This window comes from Alligator mississippiensis, chromosome 4 (genome assembly GCF_030867095.1).
Source record: "Alligator mississippiensis isolate rAllMis1 chromosome 4, rAllMis1, whole genome shotgun sequence".
Classification (NCBI taxonomy): Eukaryota; Metazoa; Chordata; order Crocodylia; family Alligatoridae; genus Alligator; species Alligator mississippiensis.
The window spans coordinates 214640718-214668545 of NC_081827.1; the positions used below are offsets into that span (position 1 = coordinate 214640718).

The 27828-nt window shown below is 42.7% G+C and overlaps 1 protein-coding gene across 2 annotated transcripts in view; it reads right to left on the reverse strand.

Moving 5' to 3' along the window:
- Window positions 1–27828, reverse strand: part of CERS6 (ceramide synthase 6) — a 245764-nt gene that overhangs the window by 32963 nt on the left and 184973 nt on the right. For both annotated transcript variants that reach the window (XM_019480492.2, XM_014599583.3), the window contains exons 7-8: window positions 19834–19962; window positions 10204–10310 (exon numbers count right to left, since the gene is read on the reverse strand). In XM_019480492.2, coding sequence (XP_019336037.1) covers window positions 10204–10310; window positions 19834–19962 — 236 coding nt within the window. The remainder of the gene's footprint in view (window positions 1–10203; window positions 10311–19833; window positions 19963–27828) is intronic.

The following is a 27828-nucleotide window of genomic DNA, read 5'->3' on the forward strand; positions in this document are numbered from 1 at the left end:
CCAACTAGTGCTGGTTCACTGCCATGAACTAGTGCACAGTCTCAGGTAAGCTGACAAATTGAAAGAACTGCTGAAGAGCAACTAAAGTCTAAAGACTTGGAGGACTTAGGTTAGAAGGGAAATAGACTACTATTTTGGATTTGTTAGCACAGAAAAACCTCTGGAATCCAAATGCTGCAGCTTATGAAAAGATGGGCATTTTTATCTAGATGCAGTTTGGAAACTTTACTGAATTTACTGAATTTTCTTTCTGATCAATTCACAAAGCGGGTTGCTAATTAATTGTGTCTGCCAGCTTTAAATAAGGAAGGTACCATCTACATTAAGAATGCTACCACATGAAAATGGAGCTTTTATAATGGAACACAGATGATCGAGCCATTGGAATGCGAGTTGAGCCAAGAGACAGACACTGCTTGGATTGCCTGGGCAAAACTGTAGTTGTCCAAGATTTTTTTTAAGCCATAGAGCATACTGAACATGGCGGTATTTACTAGGGATGGCTTAAACCAGATTTCCACTTGCAATTCTGCAATGAAGCCAAATCTCATTTTATTTCCAAATCAGTGTACGCACATATGTCATGTATTATATTGTGTGCTCATTGAGACTTTTGGTGCATGACAAACCCATTTCCTCTTTTTAGACAAAAATACTGTACATGCTGATAAATCAAATCTTGGCCTAGGGGATCAAAATAACATCAATCATGATATAAGATGATATTAAATGCTATTATAAATACTTTTATAAAAAGAGACTTAGCACAATGATTCATCTCAAAAAGAGGCATATGATTTTATTGCAGTTCCACTGAGGCTCCAGATCAGATCGGGATTTCATTCTGCTAAGCTCTGTATGGGCTCGTAACAAAAGAGAAGTGGATTGGAACAGAAACAACATAACACCTCTTACATTCCTTTTTTTCTGAGTCGGCTGGATTGCTCCAGTGGATTGTATTCTAATCTACAAACACTTATGCGCTATGCTGTTTTTAAGTCTCTCTTCATTAGCATTGTTTCCACCTAGTGAGACATAATGCTCACAAAGGCCTTCCTGTTCTGAGGGGGGACTGTAATCGCTTCTTTTTCATGGAATTGGTCCTAGAGCTTTCCCAACCCCATAAATGCCCAGATCATCTGTAGTACAAATGTGGAGTGCTTACATGAACTCTTGAAAATCCAACTTTATTTGATTTTTATTATATACAAAATGGAATGATTAAAACATAATCTAACACTCAGTTTGATCAAATAAGACGTGTATCTGAATGCTACCCACACTCTATCTCTCTCAAATTTGAATGTTGGCCTGGCTTTCTTAGAATGTCCCTACAATCTTTCTCTCTTCAAAATTAAAGAGGATCTGTACCTCCATCACCAGCTGCTTTCTGAAGTTATAGGGGGCTTAATGGTTTAGTTTACCAATCTTCTGTCTTTCCTGGCCCACTGCTATCTTGGATAACTCAAACTCTAGCTAGTAGTCCCTTTACTGACATGCAAGATGAAAAGAAACTTCAATAAGAACATGCAAGACGAAAAGAAATTTCAATAAGAACAGGGAAACATCAATACCGAAGGTAATAAACTTCCACCTTCTACCTCCTCTGTGCAAAATGAAATTTCTTTTCTACCTAGGAGAACTTTTACAATCTTTGAATTTTCCTCAGCCTGAAGAAGGGTGTATGTACCTGAAAGCTTGTAAAGGAATAATTTTTTTGCTACTATTTAGTTGCTCTAATAAAAGATATCACTTCTGACCCAAGAGCTTTGTGTATCAAATAAGAACACCACATTTTCCCAGAAGACTGCTCACTGTAAGCAATGTTCCCACGTGCCCTGGACCTAATGTGCAGGAATGGGATTTGTGATTTAATTTAGTACTCAGCAACAGGAGCTGGAAGTTTAGGGCTGGTGTCATGGGTCTCCTTTTTTATAAGAAAGAAGGGGATCTATCCATTTTCAATACTTCATAAAATGATGGAGATTAGTTATGAAATAACCTCTTTTTTTTTTACATTAAAACAATTTGTGTTTAATATTCCTTTTACAATATTAAACCAACAAAAGAATAAGTTTCTTCAAGTGACAAGCCAGAGTAAAAGAACTGTAAGACTTAATAAAATGATAATAAGTCTGAAACTTCTCTGTCCAGATCAACTATCCTAACATTGGGTTCCCATTTACATCCATACCCTAAGTTTGGAGGGGTTTTAATTCCCCATGTCAGCTCACATCACTTGAGAAGTTATCCTGTTCACCCTGATATGTAGAAAACTGTGTTTTACATTGTAATTTGCTAGAACACTGAGTACACACGAGGTAGAGAACTGTCAGTGAAAATAGCAGCTTTACTCCTACATTCACCTAGCAGCGGGAGGGAGAAAGTGTCCTGGGGCTTTTGAATTATTGCTGAAATGAACTCCAGTTGCCTGTAGAAAGACAGCTAAATATATGCCTAATTGCCTAGCTCTGTGCCATTGTCCCCCTGCTAAGCAACTTTCAAACAAAAGCAATTGATACAGTATGAACTCTATTAGAACCTCCATGCAAAATTAAGTAGAGCTCATACCAAGTCAGAGCACAAGAGATGCAACGGTATCAGAATCTGATGCAGCTGATCAGCATACTGGGAAGACACGGGGACTTGCAATTCAACAGAATTTTTTGCTGTGAATTACAGCATTAGTTTTACATTGTATCACACACATTTTAAATCTTGTGGCAACTGAACTACTAGCATGTAAATATTTATACAGTATAAAGGAGTCAAATCCTCCACTTTTGCATGCTAAACAGTGAATGAAAGAGACATCCTTGTTTGCTGGCGCATTTCACAGCATGATCTTCTCTGGCAAGCAAAGCTTAGGGCATGGCAGATTGGGACCTGGCTTACTATTTAGTAGTAGCAGGCTCATGAATCCCTGATATTCTTCACAGGTGGGACTTAACCCCTATATGAATTAGCCTGCAACACTGCTGCAAAGCTGTCACTTCTCAATCTTGATTTTGTGAACACGTGAAGATTTCAGCTTTTAGAGTCCATGCACAAATCCTAGATTTACAGCACTGGTTCTAGCCTTGATATACCTCTAGCCAATTAAGGTAATAACAGAGAATGGATCAGACACTGACTGCTATGACACCGTAGATTTATAGTGCACCTTTAGAAGGGGGCTTCATCATATTATTTTAAAATAAAATAATGATTTCTGATAAGGTATAAGAATGGTGGCAATGCTAGAGACCAGAAACCATACATTACTGACATTCTACCCCCTCAGCCTGAAACACGCCCCCAGCTGACACTTACACAGCTTCCCTTTCCTCTTTTAGGCCATTTTCCAAAATCCACTTTCAAAGGCATTTTTGTGCCAAAATGCGATTCTTTCTTTTGGTATGTTTTGGTAGAATTTGATTTTACAACACTAACTTGTTAGACAAATGAGTCATGCAAATTCTCCTATCAGACTGTGTGCTCTTTGGGACACTTGTTTTTTTTGTGTTATGTCTATTTTCCTTTCTGTAATATAAGGTAACTTACCTAAAAAAGTGCTAAATGAATGAATAATAATATCCCCCCAAAACAGAAGGACTGGAATCCAAAATAAAAGTACAAAAATCATGACAGTAAAAAGAGAAAAAAATAATGAAGAGCAATTTTATTTTCAAAATAGCAGAAGGCTTCTAATAGGTTTGTTTTTCAGCTGGTGTGAGAGAGACCGACACAATTTTTATGGTGTGTATCAGACTTTCAGCACTCAAGTGAACAGCCGAGTCATGGCTACATATTACTCGGTGTCAAACAAATTAAGCATGCCCTTCTGCCAATCAGGCAGTTTGCAGACTCATAGGCCAAGTACAGACAGTCAAAAGGCCTAAGGCTGAATCGATTCAATCTTTGCAGGTTAGTCTAAGCCGCACAGAATAAACCAATAAGCAAGTGAACAGACGTTCACTTTTGATTCTGGAAATGCAGCCACATGCCTGCAGTAGCTCAGGCCAGAAGCTGGGAGGCTCTACAGCATGCCTCCCTGCTGCGCTGGAGCAGACAGCTTGGGCCAAACCTAACCAGCTCACTCTGCGAGGGAGGGTTTGCAGGGGAGGTGCAAAGTATCCTGGGTGCTGGGGGACTGTGAGTTAACTTGAATTGGGAGGGGATCTTGGACAGAAGTTCAATAAAATGATTTAACCTAAATCAGTTAAGTCTGATACTACATCAATCCAGATTTATCTTAAACTGGTTTCAGCTATTTTGAAAGCGGTTTATGTGCATTGAAATTCTGGGCTAGGGACAGAAATTACACATAAAACTGTACAGGTTTCTCTCACTTTATGCGATACACGCGTTCCCAGAAAACTGTGCATAAACTGAATTTGCATAAGGGAACCCAGTTTATAAGGTAACAAATAGGGATACGTTCCCGTGGCAGTGAGGTATGGAGGGAGTGAGGCTGGGACTAGGGAAGGGGTGGGGCGAAGGGCACAGCGTAGCCCCAGGGCTGCAGGCAGGTGGCGTCAGCCACTCCCAGGGCTGCAGTGGGGAGCAAAGCAGGGGGAGCTGTCAGTGGACACAGGGTGGTGTCTTAACCAATAAGCTAAAAAACATAGCCAGCACTTTTAGTATTAGCGGTTTGGTGAAAATAAAATATGCAACTTCACTACCACATTTTGTTGACAGCAAATTAAACAAGGACCTGGCTATGTTTCTATTCTTGGTTAAAAAGAATGTAGGATCACAGAAAGAAGCTAAACACAACCCCCTGATTATTTTTTTTTTTTTTTGCTGGTGGATGTTTTATGTAATGGTTTGCTAATATGTAAAATGTTTGTACCATGGCTAGTAGCAGCCTTTCTTATCTTTGGGGCTGCATATAAAGTAAACAAGAAATTGATGTATTAATAAGTAATAATCCAAGTTGTGCATGTGGTCACTGACTGAATAATTACCATAACCTGCATGCTGGAAAAAACACAAGCCTCCATATCATCATGCTATTTGATCTCCATGGAGCCGTGCTGCAGCCGAGCCAGATACAGCAATAGGCCAGTGGTCGTTAAAAAAAAAACACCACTCTGACCAACTCAACCCTGGCACAGTAGCCATTTTCTTGTGTAGACTTACTCCAGCATACATTTGGCACAAAGCAACATATTTTAAAGTACAGGTGGTCCAGAAGTCACCTTTATAGCCATTTCAATTGCATTTGTACCTAAGGTCTGTTAGCGTATTTGCAGTATCCCACTGTATTTAATATGGTTTGTATAAAAAATGCTGCAAGTTCCCAAACAATTTTATCTAGGTGCCAAGGCAACTGATAATACATAAGGCAGACCATTGTGTGTTTGACAAGACACTGAATACATCTCTCCAGAGACTTTAATGCAGCAATCAGCAATAGTTTTTAAGCTACACCTCACTAAGTGTCTTGTTACTTGCCTCTTCAATAATACTCATGTGGTAAGCTATAATTATTGCTGTAATAAGACTTAGCATATATAAACATGTAACAATTTCAAAGTGTTGCGTTATTATTAACTGTGTATAATTTATTAGTTTAGTATAATAGTATTATTCTACTAACATTAATAACGTAGGAGCTTATCAGCCAGGTTTAAAATTAAAGGTTGCTGTCCTGGTTAAAAAAAAAAAAAGCTAGTAAGTTAAACAAGCAAGATAGATGAGGGAGTAGAAAGGTAAGAGGGGAAGGGGCAGTAATAGCTATGAGCACAGTGTGATGTAGAGATGATAGGAAACACAAGTCCATTTGCATGGATTCTGGGGCGGTGTAGTTGTAAAAATATGGAATTTTAATTGCCTAATTCAGCTTTTCTAAGCCTAAAGCCCTGGGACCATTGGTGGCCTACCAAGAAGTGACCAGACAACAAGGAAGCCTACAGAAACCAGTAATCAAGGAGCCAGGTTTGATTTACCTACCAGTGGTAACTTCTACATGAAACAAAATACAAGCAGTTTGTAGGATCTGGAGCTAAAACTAGCAAAACTGAAGCTGCGAGGAAGAATGGTATGCCTGGGAGAAAGGAGCCATATAACATGTGCAGCAACAAAGGAGGAGGACTAAAAGACAAAGTGCCTAGGCTGCCTGAGCAGGGGACAAAACAACTTGACAAGCAGGCAAGAAAGCAGAAATGCATAAACCGAAGAAGGAACAGTGGTGAATAGGACAGATAGGAAGATGATAGGAAATTAAGACCACCACTGATGGCGGGCTTACCTTTCTCTAATAAGATAATACCTTTATTACACCAGATGTACCCAAAGCAAACAAAACTATTTTCTTTATTTTACTTCACTATGTAAGCAATTGCTGCTTGATTTAGGGATATAATGCAAGGACAAATGAATCCTTGAGAAACTCTCAACTAAAACACTGTTTGCAGTAAAATTTTTGGTACCCTTGGCTTATCAATAAAGGAACTTCTGGTGCCTATACTTTGTTCAAATATTATTTAGTCAATCCATACAATGCTCAGCTAAGTTATGTAAATATTCTATTCTACTTTGATGGATACAATCTCTGATACTACAGAGAAATTAGTCTTCATCAGGATGCCTCTATTTTGCTTATATAATGATTAGCTTTGGCATCAAGCCACTGATTTTGGATCAGAAGGATATGACAAGTACATCTGAATCATTAATCTTTTTTTCCTGAATTTTTCCTGGGCAAGATAATATTACATTACAAATTAAGAGAAATAAAAAAGTTTGTTAATCTAATACCAAAACCTTCAGAAGATTGAATTTTGTATTTTGAAAACATTCTTCTGTGAATTTTTACTGGAAGGAGAGGAATAGAGCATGTCAGATGATTGGCATGTTACTGGTGATAGCCCCTATTTGTTAAAAAATTATAACAAGGTTCCTGTGCAAGGGAACTATGCAACATTAGTCAGAACATTAGGCAGAATGCTAGAAATTACTTAATTATCAGTAATTAAGAGGAATTAATAAAGCTGGGAAGCTGGAAATTTATGCAGCTGATTTTGTGCAAACACTTTTAAACATTTATCTTTCTAAACAATGCTTTATGCTAAAAATCAACACTGTGGACCAAATGCTGAATCATCATCAAAACCTGTAACTCATAGGAATTAACACCCAATTCGGACTACCTTACAATAGTTATAATTGGCAAGGAAACATTCTCTAGATTCTAAATACAGTGAAGAGTTACACCCAAACATGAGTTATTGGTTAGGAAGGACTTGAACTACTATGCTGTTTTATCAGGTGTTTCTGTGTCACTCTAGCTGGAAGAGACAGGAAGAATTAACAACTCCATTTTTACCTCTCAGGGATGATATTGTGCCTTCCCAAAACACACCAAAGTTTGTCTGCGGTTAAAATATTCTTCTCCATAACTGTACTGTTTATAACAAAGCATTTTAGAAGCTCTATGTGAGGTAGATACCTATTATTATGCAACTACATTGCTGTGACACACTTCACTGTATTGGAGCAGACATTCTCCGATTCCTCCTTTCCAGCTGTTGATCATGTTCTCAGTTGTTAATGGCTGCCCTCTTCAACCTGGTAAGTAGCACCAAGGGACTGCTTTTGGCTTAACAGTGAAGGGGAATGTTTCTGTATAGCTAAACTTTCCCTCTCTGTGACTTTATTCTGCTTTTTCTTTTACTGAGCTGACTCCTCGGCCTGTGCTCCTACAGACCTAGACTCAGATGAGGCTTTGATCAAAAGTATAAGAGAATACTTGTTCACACCACAAAACTATGCTCAAATCAGGACTCAAGCTGACATCTGCTAGACGATGCAACACTGATAATATCCATCTTTTGAAATTCTGTATGCAATAACAGGCTAAATGAGTGGTGTAAGGCAGGGGTTTTCACATTTTTAATAAGTGTACCCTCAGCAGCCCCCTTTTTAGTAAGTGTACCCCCGAGGCAGGGAGGGTGACGAGTGGCCAGACGCCAAGTGGGGGGAGGGGGTGGCAAGCGGCCAGACATGGAGCAGGGGTGCAGTGAGTGGTGGCAGCACAGCGTCTATGTGGCCCTGCTCTTGACCCACCCCAGCCCTGCTCCTGTGAGGCAGCAGCAAGGGGTGGTGGCGCTCTGTTCCCACCTGCCTCTGCATACTCCCTGGGACCTTTCAAAGTACCCCCAGGGGTATACATACCCCCAGTTCACAACCCCTGGTGTAAGGAAACATAGGGCTTGCCTCCTATACATCCAAATCTTGCCCATCAGCACCACTGTTAAGCACACCCTTCCCACTCACTCTTGCTTTCTGTGCACCTATTTCTGGAAATAAAGTAACACAGATACCATCTATTTGCTTTAAGCATTTGCTAATAAACGCGCTGAAGAATGTCTCTGTGCACAAAATCAGAAACACTTTAGTGCCTTCCCCCCAGGATTTGATGTGAATGGGTTGAATAGGTTGGAGTGAATGGGTGGAGTATACTTCATACCAGCAGTCATGGGCGTGCCAAAGCCGCAGTACAGCCATGCCATTGCACAATTTGGGTTCACATTACACATGACCTTACCTGCAATGTCAGCCTCTACCTTAAAAGTTGTGGTGTTACTAATGTGAAATGCCCATCAGCTTAGTAAGTTATAGTTTGCTTGCATAATATGAGAAGTGGGTGGAGTTTTACAGAGAATTTGGCCAAAGGAGTGAGTCTTCTCCTCGGCATCAATTCAGATTATAAACACAAGCTTATTTGAAATATTTCATGCTGTGCCCTAACACTTAGCTCAAGTACAATTGTGGGATTGTGAAGGATGAGGAATTTCTGACCCTGCTAACTCTTTAGATGACTTAAATAGATCTATTTTCTGAGTATTTACTTTAAGTGAAATTGAGAGAAATCTTCCATAGAAAAATAAGGCTGGAAGGGACCTCAAGAGATCACCTAGTCCAACTGAGGATCAAAACTGCAACCTTGGTGTTAATAGCACCATGCTCTAACCAGCTGTGCTAAACAACTACTAAGAAGATCCCTAGCAATAGTTTAGGTGAAAAGCTTTAGGTTAAATTAAACTGCTCCCTGTTAAGTGTTCAGCAAAGCTGGCACATACCAGTGCTCTGGTAAACTTTTGTGTTTGAAAAGCTGAACAGAAAATCTAAAGTTGGCATTTTTTCCTGTCCCTTTCAAACAACATACAATGGGGCTTAAATGTTATTAAAGAGCTACAATGATAGCTAAATGTAGTAAGCAGCTCTATAATGAAAACTCAGAGTTCTTAAAAGAGAGTAAATATAATTTTCCTCTAAAAGCATTATAAACAGAGTCGGAAATTGCAGAGGAAAATGCACTTACTTTCCACTAAGCAGAGTACAGACACCTATTCTGTTTTCATACTGATTCTTTGGAGAGGATGATGCCTGTAGCCACAGATATCTCTGGGGTAATTCATTTGGCTAAATTTCATATTCAATGTTTTGATGTTAAAACAGAGAAAGGTGGTTGGAGGAAAACTTAGTGCTTCTGTCAAAGTGGTGGCACACCGGTTAGAGAAATTAGTTGACTTCATTTCCTGAATGTCAGAATTGGTTAAGACAGGTTGGGTAAGATATTCAATAAGGTTTTGCTTGTTTGCTTGTGTGTTTAAAATAAACAAACCCATCCTACTTAGGGAAAAGGAAGAAGAAAAAGAAAAAGGAAAAACCTGAAGGCTCAAACAGTTTACACATTTCTGTACAGATAAGTTTCTGAAATTAATTCATGACGTTTCTTCAGCTCTGAGCACAGCAATGATCGGGGTCATCATAGAAATGACTAAGGTTCACCAGAGCACTGCTGTATTGCCCAAACTAGTTGACATTTTTTTCCCATTTTATCATAATTAACTGCTAGGGATATATATTCCAAAAACACTTTTGCCTGATCCTTCTCTTATATTAATGAGCTCTCAAGCAGAAATTGTTGGACTGGATTTGGAAGGGGGATGTAGGGGAATGGGTTTGATATATGTACATGTAAACCAGGTGTGTGTTTAAGTAAATAGTTTTTGTTCCTATCTTTCAAAGGGCCTCAATAAAAATGCACAGGGATCATCTTGATGTCACTGTTGCTCTCTAAAGAAAAAGGCAGCAAAACTGCTGTTCTACTATATCCCTGGCTGTAAAAGTATCAGGAGATTGTACGCTACCAGGACTTATTACCAAGCTTGTTAGTGCTGAGTACATGATGAAAGGGGCATGCTTACTCACCAAAATGGATACATGAAAAGTCTAGTGACAATGAAGACAACCGCAAATGTGAGGAACAGGAAGTCGCTCAGTTTTTGATACTTGCAGTAGTTTGCCATTTTGGCAGCCTGCAAAAGAAAGGAATGGAGAGTGATCAATTCATTTTTGATGACACTTCAGGTCCCTTGCCCTATGTGCTAACTTACATTTAACAATTAAACTGAAAGGGAGTCAAATTTTGATCAAATGAGACAGCAATAACATTGCTCTAGCTGACAGTGGCCTGATTTCCCTGCTACCAAGGAAATGGTTCATTTCCTCAAGTAAAAAAAAAAAAAAGATGTTACATAAAAGGAAAGGAGAATCCTTGCTTCCTACCCAACCGACTCTTTTACATCACTCTAGTTTCAGTCCCTCAATCCCCTAAATAGTCCCTGCTCCTCAGCCTTATCTTTCCCTTTACCTGCCTACTGTGTTCCTTTTGCATCTATCATTCTAGCATAATGAAACATCAAATTCTCCCTCAGTGCTACTCTCTTATTGAACAACTTCCCTCTTTCTTTCCTTCCCTACTCTAGCCTGCACTGATTTCCTCTTTTCTAACTCCATCTTGGATACCCAGCAATCACTTTAAAAATGATTTCCTAGCTTGCAGAAAGCAGGCTAGGAAATTCAATGGATACTGAAGAAAGTCCCCAGCAATGCTACTGCTACAGCCTAAAGGACAGCATTTAATTCATCCACAATAGACACTTAGTGTACGCTATAGCTGATCTTTAAATTAAAAGTAACAGTTTACACATCAGCATGTATATAGTACAAGAGCTATATTTTTTGCATATAATTTTCTGAATATATTTTTCGATGGAAAGTCCATGGCAAAGTACAATAGAACTTGGTTTTATATAGTTTTTGATTCATATTTCAGTACCAGTTTGTGCCACAGTTGTGTTTATGGTGGATTTCACAAATGAAACAAGATAGAACTGAGTCAATACTGGGTTCTTCTACATGTGTAAATGCTCTGGGGTGAGTAGAGTAAACCCACCCCAGGCAGGTGTCTACGCGTGCCAGGAAGCAGGAGCAGATTTGCTGCTCACGGCAGTAGCCTGCCCCTGCCCCTGCCAGCCCTACCCTGGCCCCTTGCAGCAGCCAGGGGCTAGCAGGGAACACAGGGCTAGCACCCAGATGCCGACTGTGGAACGGGGGCTGGGAGCTCCCTGCTGCCAGGGCAGGGGCACATTGTCTCTGCCTGGACTCCAGTGGTGAAGCCCACCCTGGCAGCAGGCAGCTCCCAGGGACAGAGAGCAATCTTCCACCCCCTGCTGCCCAGCTCACTAGGAGCACATTTGTTCCCAGTAGGCTGTCTACACATTCTGTACTGCGGAGTAATTACTCCCAAGTAAATTTGCTACTTATACTTACGGGTAGCAAATTTACTCACAATTAGAGCAAAGTACTGCAAAGTAAACATCTGAATGTGTAGACAGTGATGCTTACTGTGCAGTAATTTGCTGTAATCTCAAGAAGTGTCCCGTGCAAATGGGCCCACTTAGATTAAACAATCTGCACAGTAAACTTTGGGCCTATAGAGAATAGAAAGGGTGTTTCCCTTGCACAAAATGTTTCCATCTGAGTTCTTAAAGTGCCAAAAAAGCACTTAACCTCTCCCCACCAAAAAATAAAAAAACATTTAAAACTGAGGAAACTGAAGTCATTAATGAGATTGTGTTACATTTCTGTAACAGGGTTGCAGCCAAACTAACATAGTTAATTGTCCTTCTCTTGCAGATTCAGCCTTCTTCTCTATCTCCTGTTCTGAAATTGTAAAATAGCTGCTGCTTTCTATCCTCAGGGGGCTTCATTTTCATGTGACCTCTCTTCTAAACTGAGGCTGTAGGTGCAGATTTGTTTTACAGTTCTATAAATCAGGTAGAGAGGTGTCTAGATTATCTCACCCGAGGCAAAAAAACAAGCAAAGCAATGAACTACATTTTTGGGGTTTTTTAATCAATATTTGTAAAGAACTTTAATAATATTCGGATGAAAGCTGTATAAAGAGGTATTATTAATAAATTGCTGCAAAAGAAGACCTTATATGATCTGTGGAAAGCAAGACTTTCTGTGGCAAGATTCATGGATTACATGCACTCTGGTGTAACAGCTCAGGAATTTAGGGATAGTACTGTTTAAATTAAAAAAAAAAAAAATCAAAACATCAAATCTGAAAATGAATAGTAATGTGAACCTGATTTATTTGATATTTTGATTAACTCAATTGATTCTGTGCTGAACAACCTTTCTGGTAGCTCAACACATAATTGTGTTCAAAGTACCAGCAAATAACCAAACAGTTGTTCTAGTATTTAAGTAGAGATTAGTTGGGACTTTTGGCCCCTTTGGTGGTGAGGAAGATAATGTGGGATCATGTGATAAACAAATTTGCTGGATGTTTTTTGCTAAACTAATAGTTAGCATTGCTGATGTTTAAATTTTCACCTCTCAGTTTCACACCTAACAACAAACTGACATTAATAGGGCAGTTCGTACTATTTAGAGATGTCATGTTAGACCCGGGCTCTGAAATGTCATTCAATACAAAGACCAGCTCCACAGCACATTTCTGTATTTTCCAAGGACATGTCTCTTACAGGGTTGCTGCCATTGTAGCATTGCTAGTAAAGCTATGATGACAGATACTCCTTGTGGAGAGGTGGCACAGGGCTTTTTCCCTACTGTTTGTGTAAAACCTCCTCCCCATAAATGACAAAGGCCAGCAAGCGTAATTTCTGTCAGTACATCTGCAAGAGGGTTTTGCTGACAGATCTGTCAGCTGGATGGGCTATACCAGCAAGACCAGTTAGTGTAAGCCAGTGATTCTCAACAAGGGTGCCAAACCACTGTAGGGTGCCTTGAAATCCTTTCAATGATGTTGCGGGATGCCACACAATGTTAGCACTGTTAGATGTGCAAACATGAGTCACAAGATAAACCCAGATATTTCAAATCAGAATACATAGTGTTCAACTCATTCCAATTTGTTGTGGTTCTTCTAAGTTCTTTGCAACAGAAAAGCTGCTTTATTATTTTTCTGTTGTCAAAAGACAAGTGAAAACTAAGAGCTGGTACTTTCCTAGTGGTGCCTTGAGTTTAATGAGGGGTGCCTTAGGTCTAAAAATACTGAGAACCACTGGTGTAGGCTAAACCCAATCACAGAATTCAGGAAGACCTTGATTTAGAAGTGCAAAATATTATTGTAAGTTAGCACAAAGCTTTTATAAGTGAGAATTACAGATCAGGACAGCAGTAGCTCTGTAGGCCTGTTAGACACAATGTAATATTTACAAATGGGAAGCATCTAGCATAGACACAGGGTTAATCCCTACTCTTCTTATCCTCATAGGGTGCATCCAGACAAGCATGCACATGTGGTATGTGGTGGTGCTGCAGAACACGTGCCAGACAAGCAGGCATTCACCACACTGCTAATTTGCAGCACAATGAGGTTTTTTTTACAACAGGAGATCCCGATGTCAAAAACCCCATGCCTGAAAATTGGGGCATGTGGTAGCAGTGTGAGCCACCTGAAACTAGAACCTAGCCCGCTGGAGCCATGTTCCAGCTGCTGGCCAGGCTCTGCATGCCAGAATGCAACTGTTGGAGCTCTGGGAGGCCCCAGGACCTCAGGTAAGGCTCCCCTACCCCATCTGGGGCAACCTGCCATGTGCCAGAGCATGCTGAGCATGGGCTCTCCCTGGAGACAAGTAGCAGCAGCACAACTATGTGCCACTGCTGTTTATCCTTGGTGAAATGCATGTGCATGGTCATCTGGACATGTCCCCAGAGGGCAACCAGTTTGACAGAAAAAGGACTATGGTTTAGTTTATCATCTAAAGAATGACCCCAACCTGCATTAGAGATGTATACAGCTGGAAGCTTTGTTTCACAAGTGTGCCTTAGAACAGAAAGTTTCACAATATTCACTGACTTATCAGAGATAGCTATCTCAAGATTCAAATAGATGTCAAATAGGATTTTCAACAGCACCTAAGCAAGTTAGCTGTCTAATCTGCACTGAAATTAAGTTAGGTAACTAACCTGCTTAGGGACTTCTGAAAAATCTCACTAGTTAACTTCTGCATCTTTAGGTACCTAAATCATTTTGAAAATATGGCCTGAAATAGCCAAATTTCATACAAATGATGCATAGAGTTTTTCACAGAAAAAGTTGGGAACACCCTATCTTTTCAGGCCCATTTTCCCCCTCAGAAACCAGTCTGACAATATTGACAATAGAATATTGTGACAAAATAGCCTTTGGAAACTGGCTTTCATCTTTGCAAAAGAAAAAGGAAGAAAAAAAAAGATGAATACAGCTTATGTGCTGCTGACCAGCAAAACAAGCCTTTCTACCAGTTTCCCACTGGTAAGATATTTCCCTTCCTGCACAGCCCTTCCTGTAAAATCAGCAGCAAGTCTGAGCGTGATGCATTTGTAAGGAACTGGAATTCTGGCTTTCTAGCCTGGAGAAAGTGCCAATGGAGTCATTTACACTTACGATTATTGCTTTTCAGAGGTTACCTGGGGGGGGTTATTCCATTATATTGTTGGTTGGCTTTAGTATTTCCACCTAATTCATATTGCACGGTTTGAACAGAAAGACAATAAAAGTGTGTGCTTCCTGGACTTCATGGTTATTTAAACACTTATGGCAAAACTTTAAAATAAATTAATTTTCTGAATGTCTTTGTCATGACAGGGTTATCAGTCATTTTCATGTATTTATCTTAGAAAGACAGTGAAAGAACAGTGAAATCAAGAGAAAAAAGTGCATCACATTAACTTTGCCATTATGGTTTTAATAAGTGAAACCATACAATGTATAGAGCTTCCAAGTATTGTGATGTTTTCTGGTAGCATTTATTATGTAAAAGGTATAAAGTACTTTCAAAGTAGCATTTTATTGGTAGGGATAAGACATTGGGCCATGTAGGTGAATTAATTGCCTAGTTAAATGCCTACATGCATCTACCAGCCTTTGCCAAATAGGTAAAGAGTTCTTTTTATGGCCATAAGTATTTCTAATTTCCAAGCCTTCATTATTCACTGCCTTAATGCTGTGCAGTCATGTATATGTATCTACGATGGATTTACAGTAATATAGAATCAGAATGGCAGGAGTTACAGGTCCCTTACACTCAAATTACCCACGTGGCCATGACTTTACAAATGCAAATAGATTGGAGAATTTGAACCACAGCATGGCAGGAACAATCTAGCCTTGAAACAGGGTTACTGCAACAACCTCTATAAAAAATGCCTTTTTATATAAAATAATAATAGGCTCTGAGTCTGACCTGCACACAAGGGATGCTTAGTGCTGCTCAGTGTGGGTTCAATGGTGAATCTAAGCTCTTTTGTGATATACTGTCTGAAAGTATATTTCTAATGCATACTTCTAATGTAGTGTTATAACAGCTGGAGATCATCTGGGCATAAAGCCCTTGTCCTTTTCCTGGCCAAACCTCTAGTATGGATGTGTTGATGAGGAAGCATAGGAGTGTTGATAATGGCTCTATATCACCTGAGGATTATCTGCACTAGTTCCCATCCAGTGTGGGTCCTAAGCCAACTTTGAGGCCCAAAGCCAGAATGTATAGGTTTCTTCAAAAAGTGTATGACACTTTTGGCAAGAAAATGCACTATATGAGTTTTTGCTCTGCTATCTAGAATAGACTTTGTCCTGGAAGATGCATGGGGAATATAGGATCATACCTATATGTTTGCGCGTTAACAGGACACAGAATTATTTATTAGATTTTGTCACAACCCAAGTTGTGAGTTTTTGTTTTGTGTGCTTCGGCACAGCTAAATTGCTCCCCGCTAAATTGCAGCTTCTTTGCACGGTGGAGTTTTCTGCTGCAACAGAGAACCCCGGGTGCAAAAGAAGTTCCCGCCAATTCGTAGCTTTCTTTGCAGTGTGCATTTCTAAGTTGCAGCACGGTGATGCACGTTGCAAAGAGTTCCCGCCATTTGTATTCTAATTCGAGCCCCATTATTGGTTTATGTTAAATTATTCACACGTGGCAGCTAGCGATTGGCCTGCTAGCCGTATAAAAGGCTTGTGTGGTTTCCGCCCTAGTTGGAGGACTCCAAGAACACCAGGAGAAGGAGACTTCGCGCTGTGTGAAGATCTCCAAGCGCTGTGGATCCTCACGGACCCAACACATTCTAAGCAGGCAACAGAGGTCTGATCAGCCTCTAGCCTCTCCCTGTCGCCGTACGATCCTAGACGTATCCTTCCCTGCGCGCCAAAGAGACGGATCCATGGAGCCTAGCAAACTTCGTGTGAGTGAGTCTATTCAGAGCTCTTTACCGGATGGACTTTCTCCGGTTGGTCTGACAGGCTCGCGGTTTAGAGCCTCCAATCAGATGGGCAAGAAGAGTGTTCCCGGAGGAACTCTAGTCCGCCTCTCTTCTTTTCTATCCGCAACTGTAACTCAAGCAAGTTTTTCAGCCTGCACCGCGACCATCTCGGTGTAAGTAAAATAATCTTAAAATCAACCGTTACATGTCTGTGCCTAATTCTAGCTCGGCGACCTCCCTCTCCAACCCGGCCTGCCTGGGCAGCCGGCCACGGCCCGTGTGCAGAGCGACGAAAGCGACCTGGGGTCAGACCCGGCGCGCACATGGCGATGAGGATGGGATCAGGAGAGGGCTCACTAGAGTTAGAGTTAGTTAAGAACTGCCCTTGGCGCGATAACAAACGCCAAGTGAAAACCTTTGAAGAATTGGAGGTGCATATCGCGTACCACCAGGCAGGCGGAACGGGTGAGAGATTTATAAGCGGCCGTTTGTCGCTGAAGGGAGAAGAGGGAGTCTCTGAAGATGGAACCCCGAAAGAAAGGAAAGTGTATTTGCTCCCCGCGGCGTTCGGGTGTATAATGAGGAACGAGCGGGTCCTGTTCAGGCCCCTCGATACTGTGTCCCTTGCCGAGTCCAACCCGGCGGGCGAAACGAACCCAGTTTTCACCCGGGAATGTCCCCAATGCCTGAGATGTGCTCGGGGGAATGAGGAACCGGAGTCGATCGTCCGGTTCCCTCCTCTCATGGCGGCTAGATTACGGGGTCGCGAGCTTCCATCCGAGCTCCGTGAAGATCTGGAGACGGAGGAGCGCCCAGTGGATGAAAGAACGGCCTTGCGGTACGACAAGGAGGGAAAATTGAGTGCAACTCTCCGTACAATTACTGATTTAATGGTAAAGAATTTAAGTTTAACAGCCCAGCTGCGTATGGCCGTTCAAGCGGTCAAAGAAGCGGCCGAGAGAAGGGAGCCTGAAACGCCAGCCCAAGATGGCGCTGAGCAAGAGGGAGACCACGTGGAAGAACCGGAAAAGAAGGGTGGAGCTTCAGAAGAACCCGCGAGAGTTCGGTCAGCGACTCCGCCCATCAACGCAGCGTCGTCGCCGGCAACCCCGCCTAGCAACGCAGCGACGCCTCTACCGACCACGCCTTCCTGCCGACGAAGGAGAGAGTCAAGCGGAGGAGTGCATCCGCCCCTCCTGCCTGAAGCAATAACAGCAGCAGTAACTCCCGCGGCAGCAGTTCAGCCTCTGACAACATCAACTCCCGAAAGAACAGCTTTTCCTACAACAACAACGACTGATCAAACTACTACTGCCTACTATGCTCGCACCAGAGCTGAGTTGCGGGATTTATGTAGAGCAGCTTGTCCTACAGCCACGGTCAACCAGGCAACTGATGAGCAAGATGTCGTCACCAATCGCATCCGTGCTTGGATGGAGTTACAGCAGCTGTACAAGGAATCAGAAATGGAGTCTGATGAAGCCATAGTCTCATTGCTGGAACTCATGTCCATGGAGCTTGAGCTTGACCCACCGCCCTATGGTGTATAAAAACTTTGTAAATATTCCATTACCTAGAAGAACTAGACGATGGCTCCTCAATGGTTTCATCTAGTTGAGTGTGCAAGAGAGGGTAGTTTAGAATAACAAATATCTGTATTATAGGTTTTAAAAATAATAGTATAGTTCCATGGAAACTTCGTAAATATGTTAAAATATGTTAACTCATTTTCTGAGAGTTTTTGTTTACAGATCCGAGATTCAAAGTGCATGGTGAAGAAGCCCCAAGAAGGATAACATCATCGAAAGAAGTGAGGGCCTGACGTGAGACTTCGCCATGACGCCTACTGAAGCCCTGATCGTACAATTTGTTGTTATGAATCTAATCATGTGTATATGTATTTGTACTGGTTATTATTTGATTCGATCCCTTGAGGACGAAATTCTTATGTTGGTAAATTTTGTGTATACTCGTTTAGTTCAGAGACCCGTGGCAAGAGCTCTTAATAACTTGAGTGATGAGTGCGCTGTTTAATTTTGCTGTGCCTTCAGCAAGGGGGGGATGTCACAACCCAAGTTGTGAGTTTTTGTTTTGTGTGCTTCGGCACAGCTAAATTGCTCCCCGCTAAATTGTTCCCGCCAAATTGCAGCTTCTTTGCACAGTGGAGTTTTCTGCTGCAACAGAGAACCCCGGGTGCAAAAGAAGTTCCCGCCAATTCATAGCTTTCTTTGCAGTGTGCATTTCTAAGTTGCAGCACGGTGATGCACGTTGCAAAGAGTTCCCGCCATTTGTATTCTAATTCGAGCCCCATTATTGGTTTATGTTAAATTATTCACATGTGGCAGCTAGCGATTGACCTGCTAGCCGTATAAAAGGCTTGTGTGGTTTCCACCCTAGTTGGAGGACTCCATGAACACCAGGAGAAGGAGACTTCGCACTGTGTGAAGATCTCTAAGCGCTGCAGATCCTCACAGACCCAACGCATTCTAAGCAGGCAACAGAGGTCTGATCAGCCTCTAGCCTCTCCCTGTCGCCGTACGATCCTAGACGTATCCTTCCCTGCGCGCCAAAGAGACGGATCCACGGAGCCTAGCAAACTTTGTGTGAGTGAGTCTATTCAGAGCTCTTTACCGGGCGGACTTTCTCCGGTTGGTCCGACAGGCTCGCGGTTTAGAGCCTCCAACCAGATGGGCTAGAAGAGTGTTCCCGGAGGAACTCTAGTCCGCCTCTCTTCTTTTCTATCCGCAACTGTAACTCAAGCAAGTTTTTCAGCCTGCACTGCGACCATCTCGGTGTAAGTAAAATAATCTTAAAATCAACCGTTACGTGTCTGTGCCTAATTCTAACTCGGCGCCCGCCCTCTCCGACCTGGCCTGCCCGGGCTGCTGGCCACGGCCCGCGTGCAGAGCGACGAAAGCGACCCGGGGTCAGACCCGGCGCGCACAGATTTATACACTACTCTTCTCAGTAAAGGCTCAGGACAACTTACAATAATAAATTATAGGTTTACTAAACTAATACGTTAGAAATAACTTATAAACCGTGAACAATATAAAATAAATTATACACCAAAAACTGCCTAACAGTACTCACACTTAGAACTCCTTGCTAAATGCCTACCCAAATAAGGTCTTACAACACTTCTGGAAAGATGTCCATGCTCAGTCTCTGGTAGCTTCAAGGCAGAGGGAGTTCCACGCTAACTGAATAAAATGCTTATACAATTAGCATGGTGCTTTGACATTTTAAACAGGACACACACTGATGACACTTGAGCAATCTCACCTCCAGTACCACGTCAGCTGAATCATGAAGACAAAGGGTCATGGTTCCTGCTCGGATCCAGTTGTTTATATAGGAAAGGTTTATCAACATGATTGTAACAATGTGATGTGTGAACATGATGCTGAAATCCTGGAGCAGCAGAGAAGAAGAAGAAAAACCACAATGAGAAATTGTGTAGGAGATTAGCATCCTTACCCAAATAGATGGGCGCTTTTTAAAGTTTAGAATCAGGGTGAACAGTTACAAACGCATAAGAGATTCTCCATAACTCTTTGAACTAAGTGTACACTAAATACACAACTATTCATTTTATTTAGATTGAATCAAACAGTTATTGTGCGTTAAGTAAATATGAATACATTATCAAGAATAAAGCAACGTTTACATTTCTCAGTTCACAGTAATTAAACTTAATGAAATAAAGCCTTTCCAGCCAAAATTAGTTTCAAAAGGCACATGTACATGCAACTCCAAATTATACTTTCTCTTATTCCCTAATCAGATTACAATACGGAAAAGTGGGATACTGCTTCAGAAACTGTTATAAGGACTGAGTGCATTTACAGTAGACAGAAACAAGAACAAACATTTCTATGGTATTAAAGTCTACACTTCATGCACTAACATATTTTCAGATTTCCTTGAGCTGAGGATCCCATCACTACCTTTTTTTTAAAAATAGAAGCTACTGTTCCATCAAACATGCCACTGGGTGGGAAGGCCCTTTAATGAACTTAGCCCCCATCTGTGACAACCTGCTGCATTGGTAAGTCTTCAGGATCACTTGGTCTTCCTTAGAGCCAACAAATTAGAGCCATTGGTAGTGAAAGCTGCAGGGAGTACCAAGTCTCCTGCAGGAGTCCCTTGATCACAGCAAAGAGCCCAGCTCATGTTAGAACTTCTAGGGAAGAAGCTGAGACGTGCAATTCTGAAAGGAGCCGGTTAGAGAAAGGCTGGTTCTTTTCGACTCCTGGGCAGATGACCTGTGCTGTGCAAGAGCTGGAAAACTATATAGTTTTCTGCTGAAAACTCTTAACTCGGGAGAAAGGGACTTTTTTAGCTGCTGAACTAGTGTTAAACAGATTTATTTTGATGAAAAAATAAAACCAAAACACCAAACAAAAGGTATTGAAATTCTAAGACTGGAGAATAGTACTGGGGACAGTGATTTAGGGTATGTCTAGACTGTAGCCTGCAGCTTGGATCAGTGTTGGCCAACCCTCTTGGTAGGTGTGTCACAAAGTAGCCCTGCACCCTTCCTGAATGCCACTTTCAGTTCAGTGTTCAGGTCGAGTTCACAAGATTGTGACATGGAAATGCCCTACCAGTGGGCCTCCCATTCCACCTTCTGGACTCCCAGAAAATAGGAAAAGTGAGGGTTGAAAGACTAATGCAACAGAATAAAACACTTACCCTCTTTGCTTATAAAAGTTCTTCCTTTTTCAGCATGAAATGACAAACATTATTGCATATTATTTCCTTCTCCAAACACCAGTGAGGCTCAATTCTTCATTGTCTAGCATGGTAGTTCTCAACCAGGGTCTTAAGGCACCACAAGGCACTGCAAGAACCTGCCCAGAGTGTCAAAACACTGCTGCTGCAGGGTGAGTGTCTTGTGCACTTTCATTTCCAGGAGGCAACTTGGAGCCAAACTAAGAAACGGCTGCAGCAGAAGGGTATGCCTGCTTTCATTACATTATGGGGGCAGATGGGCTGCTGCTGATGCAGCTCTTCCTAGTTCAGCCCTGACCTGCCTTCTGAAAAGTGGGGCACGGGGCACAGTTTCACCAGGCCAGCATACCTCTGTTTCTAGGAGACACCAGGCAAAGTCGACCCAGGAAGGGCAGTAGCAACACAACAGACTCCTGCCATACAGCCTGGCTCTGCAGGAGGTATGTGGTGCTGTTCCACCTGGTTGCAGTGGTGGCAGATAAACATGCTGCCACAGCAGCCCGTGGCCTGCCTCCTTTCCCCTCCCCAGCCTTATGCATCCTTTTGTTCATCCCTGCTTCCCCTCCCATTCAGTGCGCCTCCTCCCTGCTGACCAGGTGACCCCAGACTCTGTTCCTTAAGGCTCCAGGGCTGGAGTTCAGAGGGGATCCCCCCAGGTAACTAAGAGAAGAACTGGGTCCAGTGGTTCCTAATCCCCACTAGTGACCTGGAGCCACATGTGGAGAGCCCACTGCTGTGCTGGGAGCACATGTGCACTGGGCCAAGGCAGAGTTAGGGAAGCACTCCATGCCAGTGGCCTGAAGGGGTGAATATAATATAATTATAGTTATCCAATCAGTCCACTGTCATCTAATCCACTGTCACTCTACAAAACTACAACACCTGGCATCCCATGACACTGTCTGGCTGCTGCTTGCTGCTGTTCTTGCATCCTGCCTAGTACTGAAGCCAGAAGGTATGGAGGGGACAGAGGGAAGGAAGGGTAGGGGAGGACTGCCCCAGATACATTTTTATCATGTTATGTCTCTGAGGTGCAACTATTCTACCACTGATTAAGAAAAGTTAGAGTAATATCATAAGAGGATTAACGTTAGGGTCAGGGGGGCCTGGGTCCAGGGGCCTCTGCCTGGGTTTCCTCGGGAAGTGGCAGGTTTCCCCTTGCAGGCAGGCAGCATTCTAGCCTGCAAGGGGCTCTGCTTGGGGCAGCCAGGAGTGAGGTGCAGAGGGGCACTGCCTGCTTGTGCACAGCTATACGTGGCCAGAAACACAGCCGGGCAGTGTGGAGAGAAGCTCCCTGCAGGTAAGTCTATAGGGGGAGAGGGGTGTGTCTGTGTGTGTGTGTGGGGGGGAGGGGAACGGGACAGATCAAGGCCCCCATGGTGAGGGAGGGAGTGGGGAAGGGGCATGGGCACCTGGGCTTAGGGCAAGGAGCGCGATGGAGCTACAGGTGGTTCATTCAGGGGACACGGGGGGAAGGGAGGGAGCTCCCCACCGCTGCATGCACCCCGTGGGGGAGGCATGGAAGACCTTCCCCCCACCTCCCAGATTTGCACATAGGACAGATGTGGGCTGCTCACTGAGGACTTGGGGTTCTCCATACTGCTGCCTTTGCCCCAGGAGCCCTGGGCTGGCTGCATATCCCCTACCCACCTGGCAGCCATGGGGGGGGGGCAAGTTTTGCCTCCTGCTATCAGGCAGGCAGGGAATGCGGGTCCCTCGGGGCAAAGGTAGCAGAGCAGAGAGATCCAAGCCTGCTGCTCACAGCCTGCACATGCCCTCACCCTGCTCAGCTGTACTCCAGCCGTGGCAGGAGGGGAGAGGGGGTAGGGGGGGCATGGAGGCCTGCCCCACCCTTGGTTGCAGCAGCACTAGGAAGGGAAGGGGCCCTCACCCTGCTGGAATTCAGCTGCCGCATGGGGAGGAGGCCTCCAATTTTCTGTTTGCCCAGGGCCCCAATAAACTTTAATCCACCACTTAGTAAAATAACAAAACATTCTCTATTTGGGTGATAGTTTTGCATCTACCTTACAGTGCAAATAGTATCTGCAGGATTATCTGAGAGATCTGCACCAAATTCTGGTTTGAAAAGTCTTGTTAATATTAAACGAGGGACAGTCATCCTCAGCTGAACACTGTATTCGGAAATATTAACAAGTGCCCTGTGCACAATGGATAACCATCTTGCGTTATCCTTCTTTAGTAAGACTGCCATCATGTGAAGGATAACCATTTTGCAGTATCCTTCTCTAGTAAGACTGCTGAAAAATTATACTAAATGCATAACTTTGTATGGCAGCTTGTAATTGTTTTTGGAGAAAGAAATATATGCTCAAATTACTTATGGTGATTTTTCATCAATGCTTCTGACTGAAGCGTAATGCAATATGTTCAGCAGTCACCTCAAACCATTGCCTTCATTTCATTTCCTTAAAATTATGAAAACAAAATCAGCATTAAATGCTGCTTTACATTCTGAGTCCTGCTCTCTTTCCAGCCCATATCCAGCCCAGATATTTGAGACCATATATCTGACCATTTGAACAAAACACTTAAGTACTTATCTTTTCTCTAAAAAAGCACATTTAGAAAATAAACCACTCCAACATTCCCACATTGACATACTGTATCTTGGTTCATGGTTTTTGATTATGTTAACATGTATTTAAATAAATAGTGGCGTGAACAAAGCAGATGAACTTTGGTTTTTGTAGCTGCCACATTCATACTTAGAAAATACTACACTTTCAATCTTCTTTCTGGAGCTCTTTAAGGCATTTTTGACACTATGGTTTATTTTTAATAAGTCAACGTTCTTGAGCAGTACTTTTCATTTATGTACAAATCTGCTGGTTATGCGACCTTTTTCTTCACACAAATGTGTGCCTCTCTTTTTAAAGATTTGTTTCATTCTTTCATTTTATGTAAGAAATGTTGAACATGTAAGCACAAAGGAATGACGTCAGTACCTGAAAGAACTTCAGATATGAGGACAAAGCACAAGTTGTAGGATATAGCAAATAAGCAAGATCTGTGAGTAATTTTTTTACCACAATAAGCACCTCAACTGATTGACTCAGATCATTAAATCATCCAGACTGCATAGAGTATATCAAAGGAGATGCTAAGGAGAAAACAGGGTAACTACAGGGATTTGGAACTCCCACTTCCCTGGCTCCACTGAAACTAACCAGGTTTATTCTTCCCAGAACTAGCCGCAAACCATTAAAGATGTTGGCTCAGGAAGGAAGCAGGTTCAAGATGACCACAAGCAGTTGGAAATAAATCTTGGGCAGAGGGACTCTGGGGATGCTACCAGCACTTTGACCACTCACACATAGGAGGAAGGGGGCGGTATCGAGTAGAACTTACCCAAAGCTTGAGAGGAAAGAATCAAATAAGAACCAGGCCTTTTTGTTATTTTATCCTTTTCTTCTGCTTAAGCCTTAATTATTTACCCAGTTATTTTTTGAAGAAGCTATTTTAATCAGTTTAATCACTGCTGAGAGGTGAAGGAAGCTGAGCCTGTTACATACAGGGTGAACCTGGGAGGGACTGAAAGAGGTTTAGTGTGTCCCCAGAGGTCTTTAGCAAAGTATGCTAACTGAGCAAGCTGAATAGGGGATAGAATTTCCCAGGACAAATGAGGAGCCCCAGTTTACTCAGATGCTTTGGATTTCACTGGTAGAGACTGTTTATGTCTTAAAGAAGTTTGTGAGGTGAGCAAAGAGACCTTTTAAATATGTTTGTAGTATTTCTGACACGGTACATTAGCATGCTGAATTAAAACAAGCCAGAAACATGTTAAGGAGCCAAAATTTATTTTCCATTTGATTATGGAAACTTTCCAAGGTCCCCTCTATATGCCATAGGTATAATGCACTTACCTTGAGACCAGCTACACGTGCAAACACTAACCACACCATAAAAAGCTCCAACCAAGTATAAATTTAAACTTTGAAAGTATGTACTAACTTTATAGCTGGTTGCTATTGAGCTTTAATTTGCAGGTGTAGCAGGGTCTCCCCTGTGGCTGGGACCTATCAGCTGACAGGGCTCCCAGCCACAGGCTTGCACCATGCCCAGCCATAATCTCTCAAGCTCGGGATCATGGCTGCTGTGGGACCTGTGGGAACTTGCTTCTTGAGCCTAGAATCGGGTTCCTCCACACTGGCAATAAGACACAATGGGATCTAATGCAAAACCTCTACAATCACACCTCCTGCCAAATATGTGTGGCCTTGCAGGAGGCACGATTGTATGGACTGAGCATTAGATCCCATTGTGTCTTTACCTGCATGTGTGGAGGGAGCCTTAATAAAACATATTTCTCTCAAAATGCGCTTCTATCATCCTAACCATTAAGTACGTCCATAAACTTCACTCATTGATGTTAGAGAGTCATAAGCTCCTTAGCAGACCTGGTTTTCTCTCACTGTTTTTTGTCTTTCCACTGTGAAGTCTAGGAATCAGGGCAGATATACCAAAAAAGAAAAAAATTAAAAAGCATTACTGCGCTATCCTCTTTGTAAAGTAAAGGTACCTTAAAGAATAGGACATTTTTACAGCAACACAGTGAAAATGTATGAAGCAGACAACATGCCAGTATGAAACTAAAAATGAATCTACTCAGTGCATTACCATCTCTTCAGTTCAGGCAAAGTGCATGTTCATTCTCTTGTGATACATAAGGTGAAAACCAGCTTGACCTATATCAGGTCTTTAAAAGCAAGATCTCCAGTATCTGTTACTGCAAGAAGTCTGACTAAATGAGAAAGGATAGCTGAATTCTAGAAATGAATCGGGTAATACTGCCAAGACATTTTAGATAATTCTAAACTATGATACCGCTACCAAAAATTTAAACATTCTTATGAACACCAACACTTCTTTCACTCTAGAAAAAGAAATGGGAAAGTAACAGGTTTCCCGGACTAGCTGAAAACAGACAAATTTCCATAAGGTATCCTGTAATGACAGCGGGTGCTTGACTACCGAGGCGTTAGTGACCATCGCCTGCTGGAATTTACTATCTGGCACAGGGTGGTGAAAGCAAGCAGTACGGCAAAAGTCCTTGACTTCAGGAGGGCCGACTTCAATGAGCTAAAGAGATTAGTAAGAGAGACATTGGAGACTCGGAGCCTCAATGAGATGGGAGTCCAGGATGGGTGGTTGTTTCTTAAGATGATCCTCCGAGCTCAGAGGGAGTCAGTCCCAATGCGAACCAAAGGGGGCAAGAATGCTAAAAAGCCCCCTTGGCTCAGTAAAGGCATCCAGGAGGGCCCGAGGGCAAAAAAGGTGGCATATAATCAGTGGAAGCAAGGACAAATCACCAAGGAGGATTACACCTCTGTTGCTCGTGATTGCAGGAAGGCGGTTAGGAAGGCCAAGGCAAAGATGGAACTAGGGCTGGCAACCAGAATTAAGGATAACAAAAAGTCCTTTTTCAAATACATAGGGAGTAAGAAGGCACCAGATAATGTGGGGCCCCTTCAGGACAGGCTTGGCAATCTAGTGATTCCAGCGAAGGAAAAAGCTGATCTCTTCAATGAGTTCTTTGCCTCCATATTTTTGAGCAGGGACCAGGACAACTCCCCCACTAGGATTATGGACAGGCTCAGGGGACATGATGCCATGCCTAGGGTCAGGGATGATCTAGTTAGGAACGTTTAGAGGCGCTGGACATGTTTAAATCAGTAGGTCCAGATGCTCTTCATCCAAGGGTACCGAGGGAATTGGCGGAGGTCATAGCAGGGCCTCTGGCACGGCTGTATGAGCACTCATGGTGCTCTGGCCAGGTCCCAGAGGACTGGAAAAGGGCCAGTGTAGCCCCCATTTACAAGAAGGGGAGAAAGGAGGACCCGGGTAACTATAGGCCAGTTAGTCTCACCTCGGTCCTTGGGAAGACCTTTGAGAAAATTATCAAGGAACACATCTGCAGTGGCCCAGCATGAGAGGTAATGCTCAGGGGCAACCAACACGGGTTCACTGCAGGCAGATCCTGCCTGACTAACCTTGTTTCCTTTTACGACCAGGTCACAAAGTCCTTGGATGCAGGCGTTGAGGTAGATGTCATCTACCTGGACTTCAAGAAGGCCTTTGGCACTGCTTCTCACCCCATTCACAAAAAAACTAGGTGAGTAAGGCATTGATGCCTGCAGTCAGATGGGTGGCAAATTGGCTAGATGGTTGCACCCAGAGAGTAGTGGTGGACAGGTCATTTTCGACCTGGAGGGATGTGGGCAGTGCAGTTCCCCAGGGCTCGGTCCTTGGGCCTGCACTATTCAATATCTTTATCAGCGATTTGGAGGTGGGGGTGGAAAGCATGCTGTCCAAATTCACTGATGACAAAGATGTGGGGAGAAGTGGGCACACTGGAGGAGAGGGACAGAACCCAACTAGATCTAGAGAGGTTACAGAGGTGGGCAGGATGGGAATAGAGGGGAATCCAATGCAGACAAATGCAAGGTGCTGCATCTAGGGAGAAGGAACTTGCAGCATACCTATAGGCTGGGGAACACCCTTCTCAACAACACAGTAGCTGAA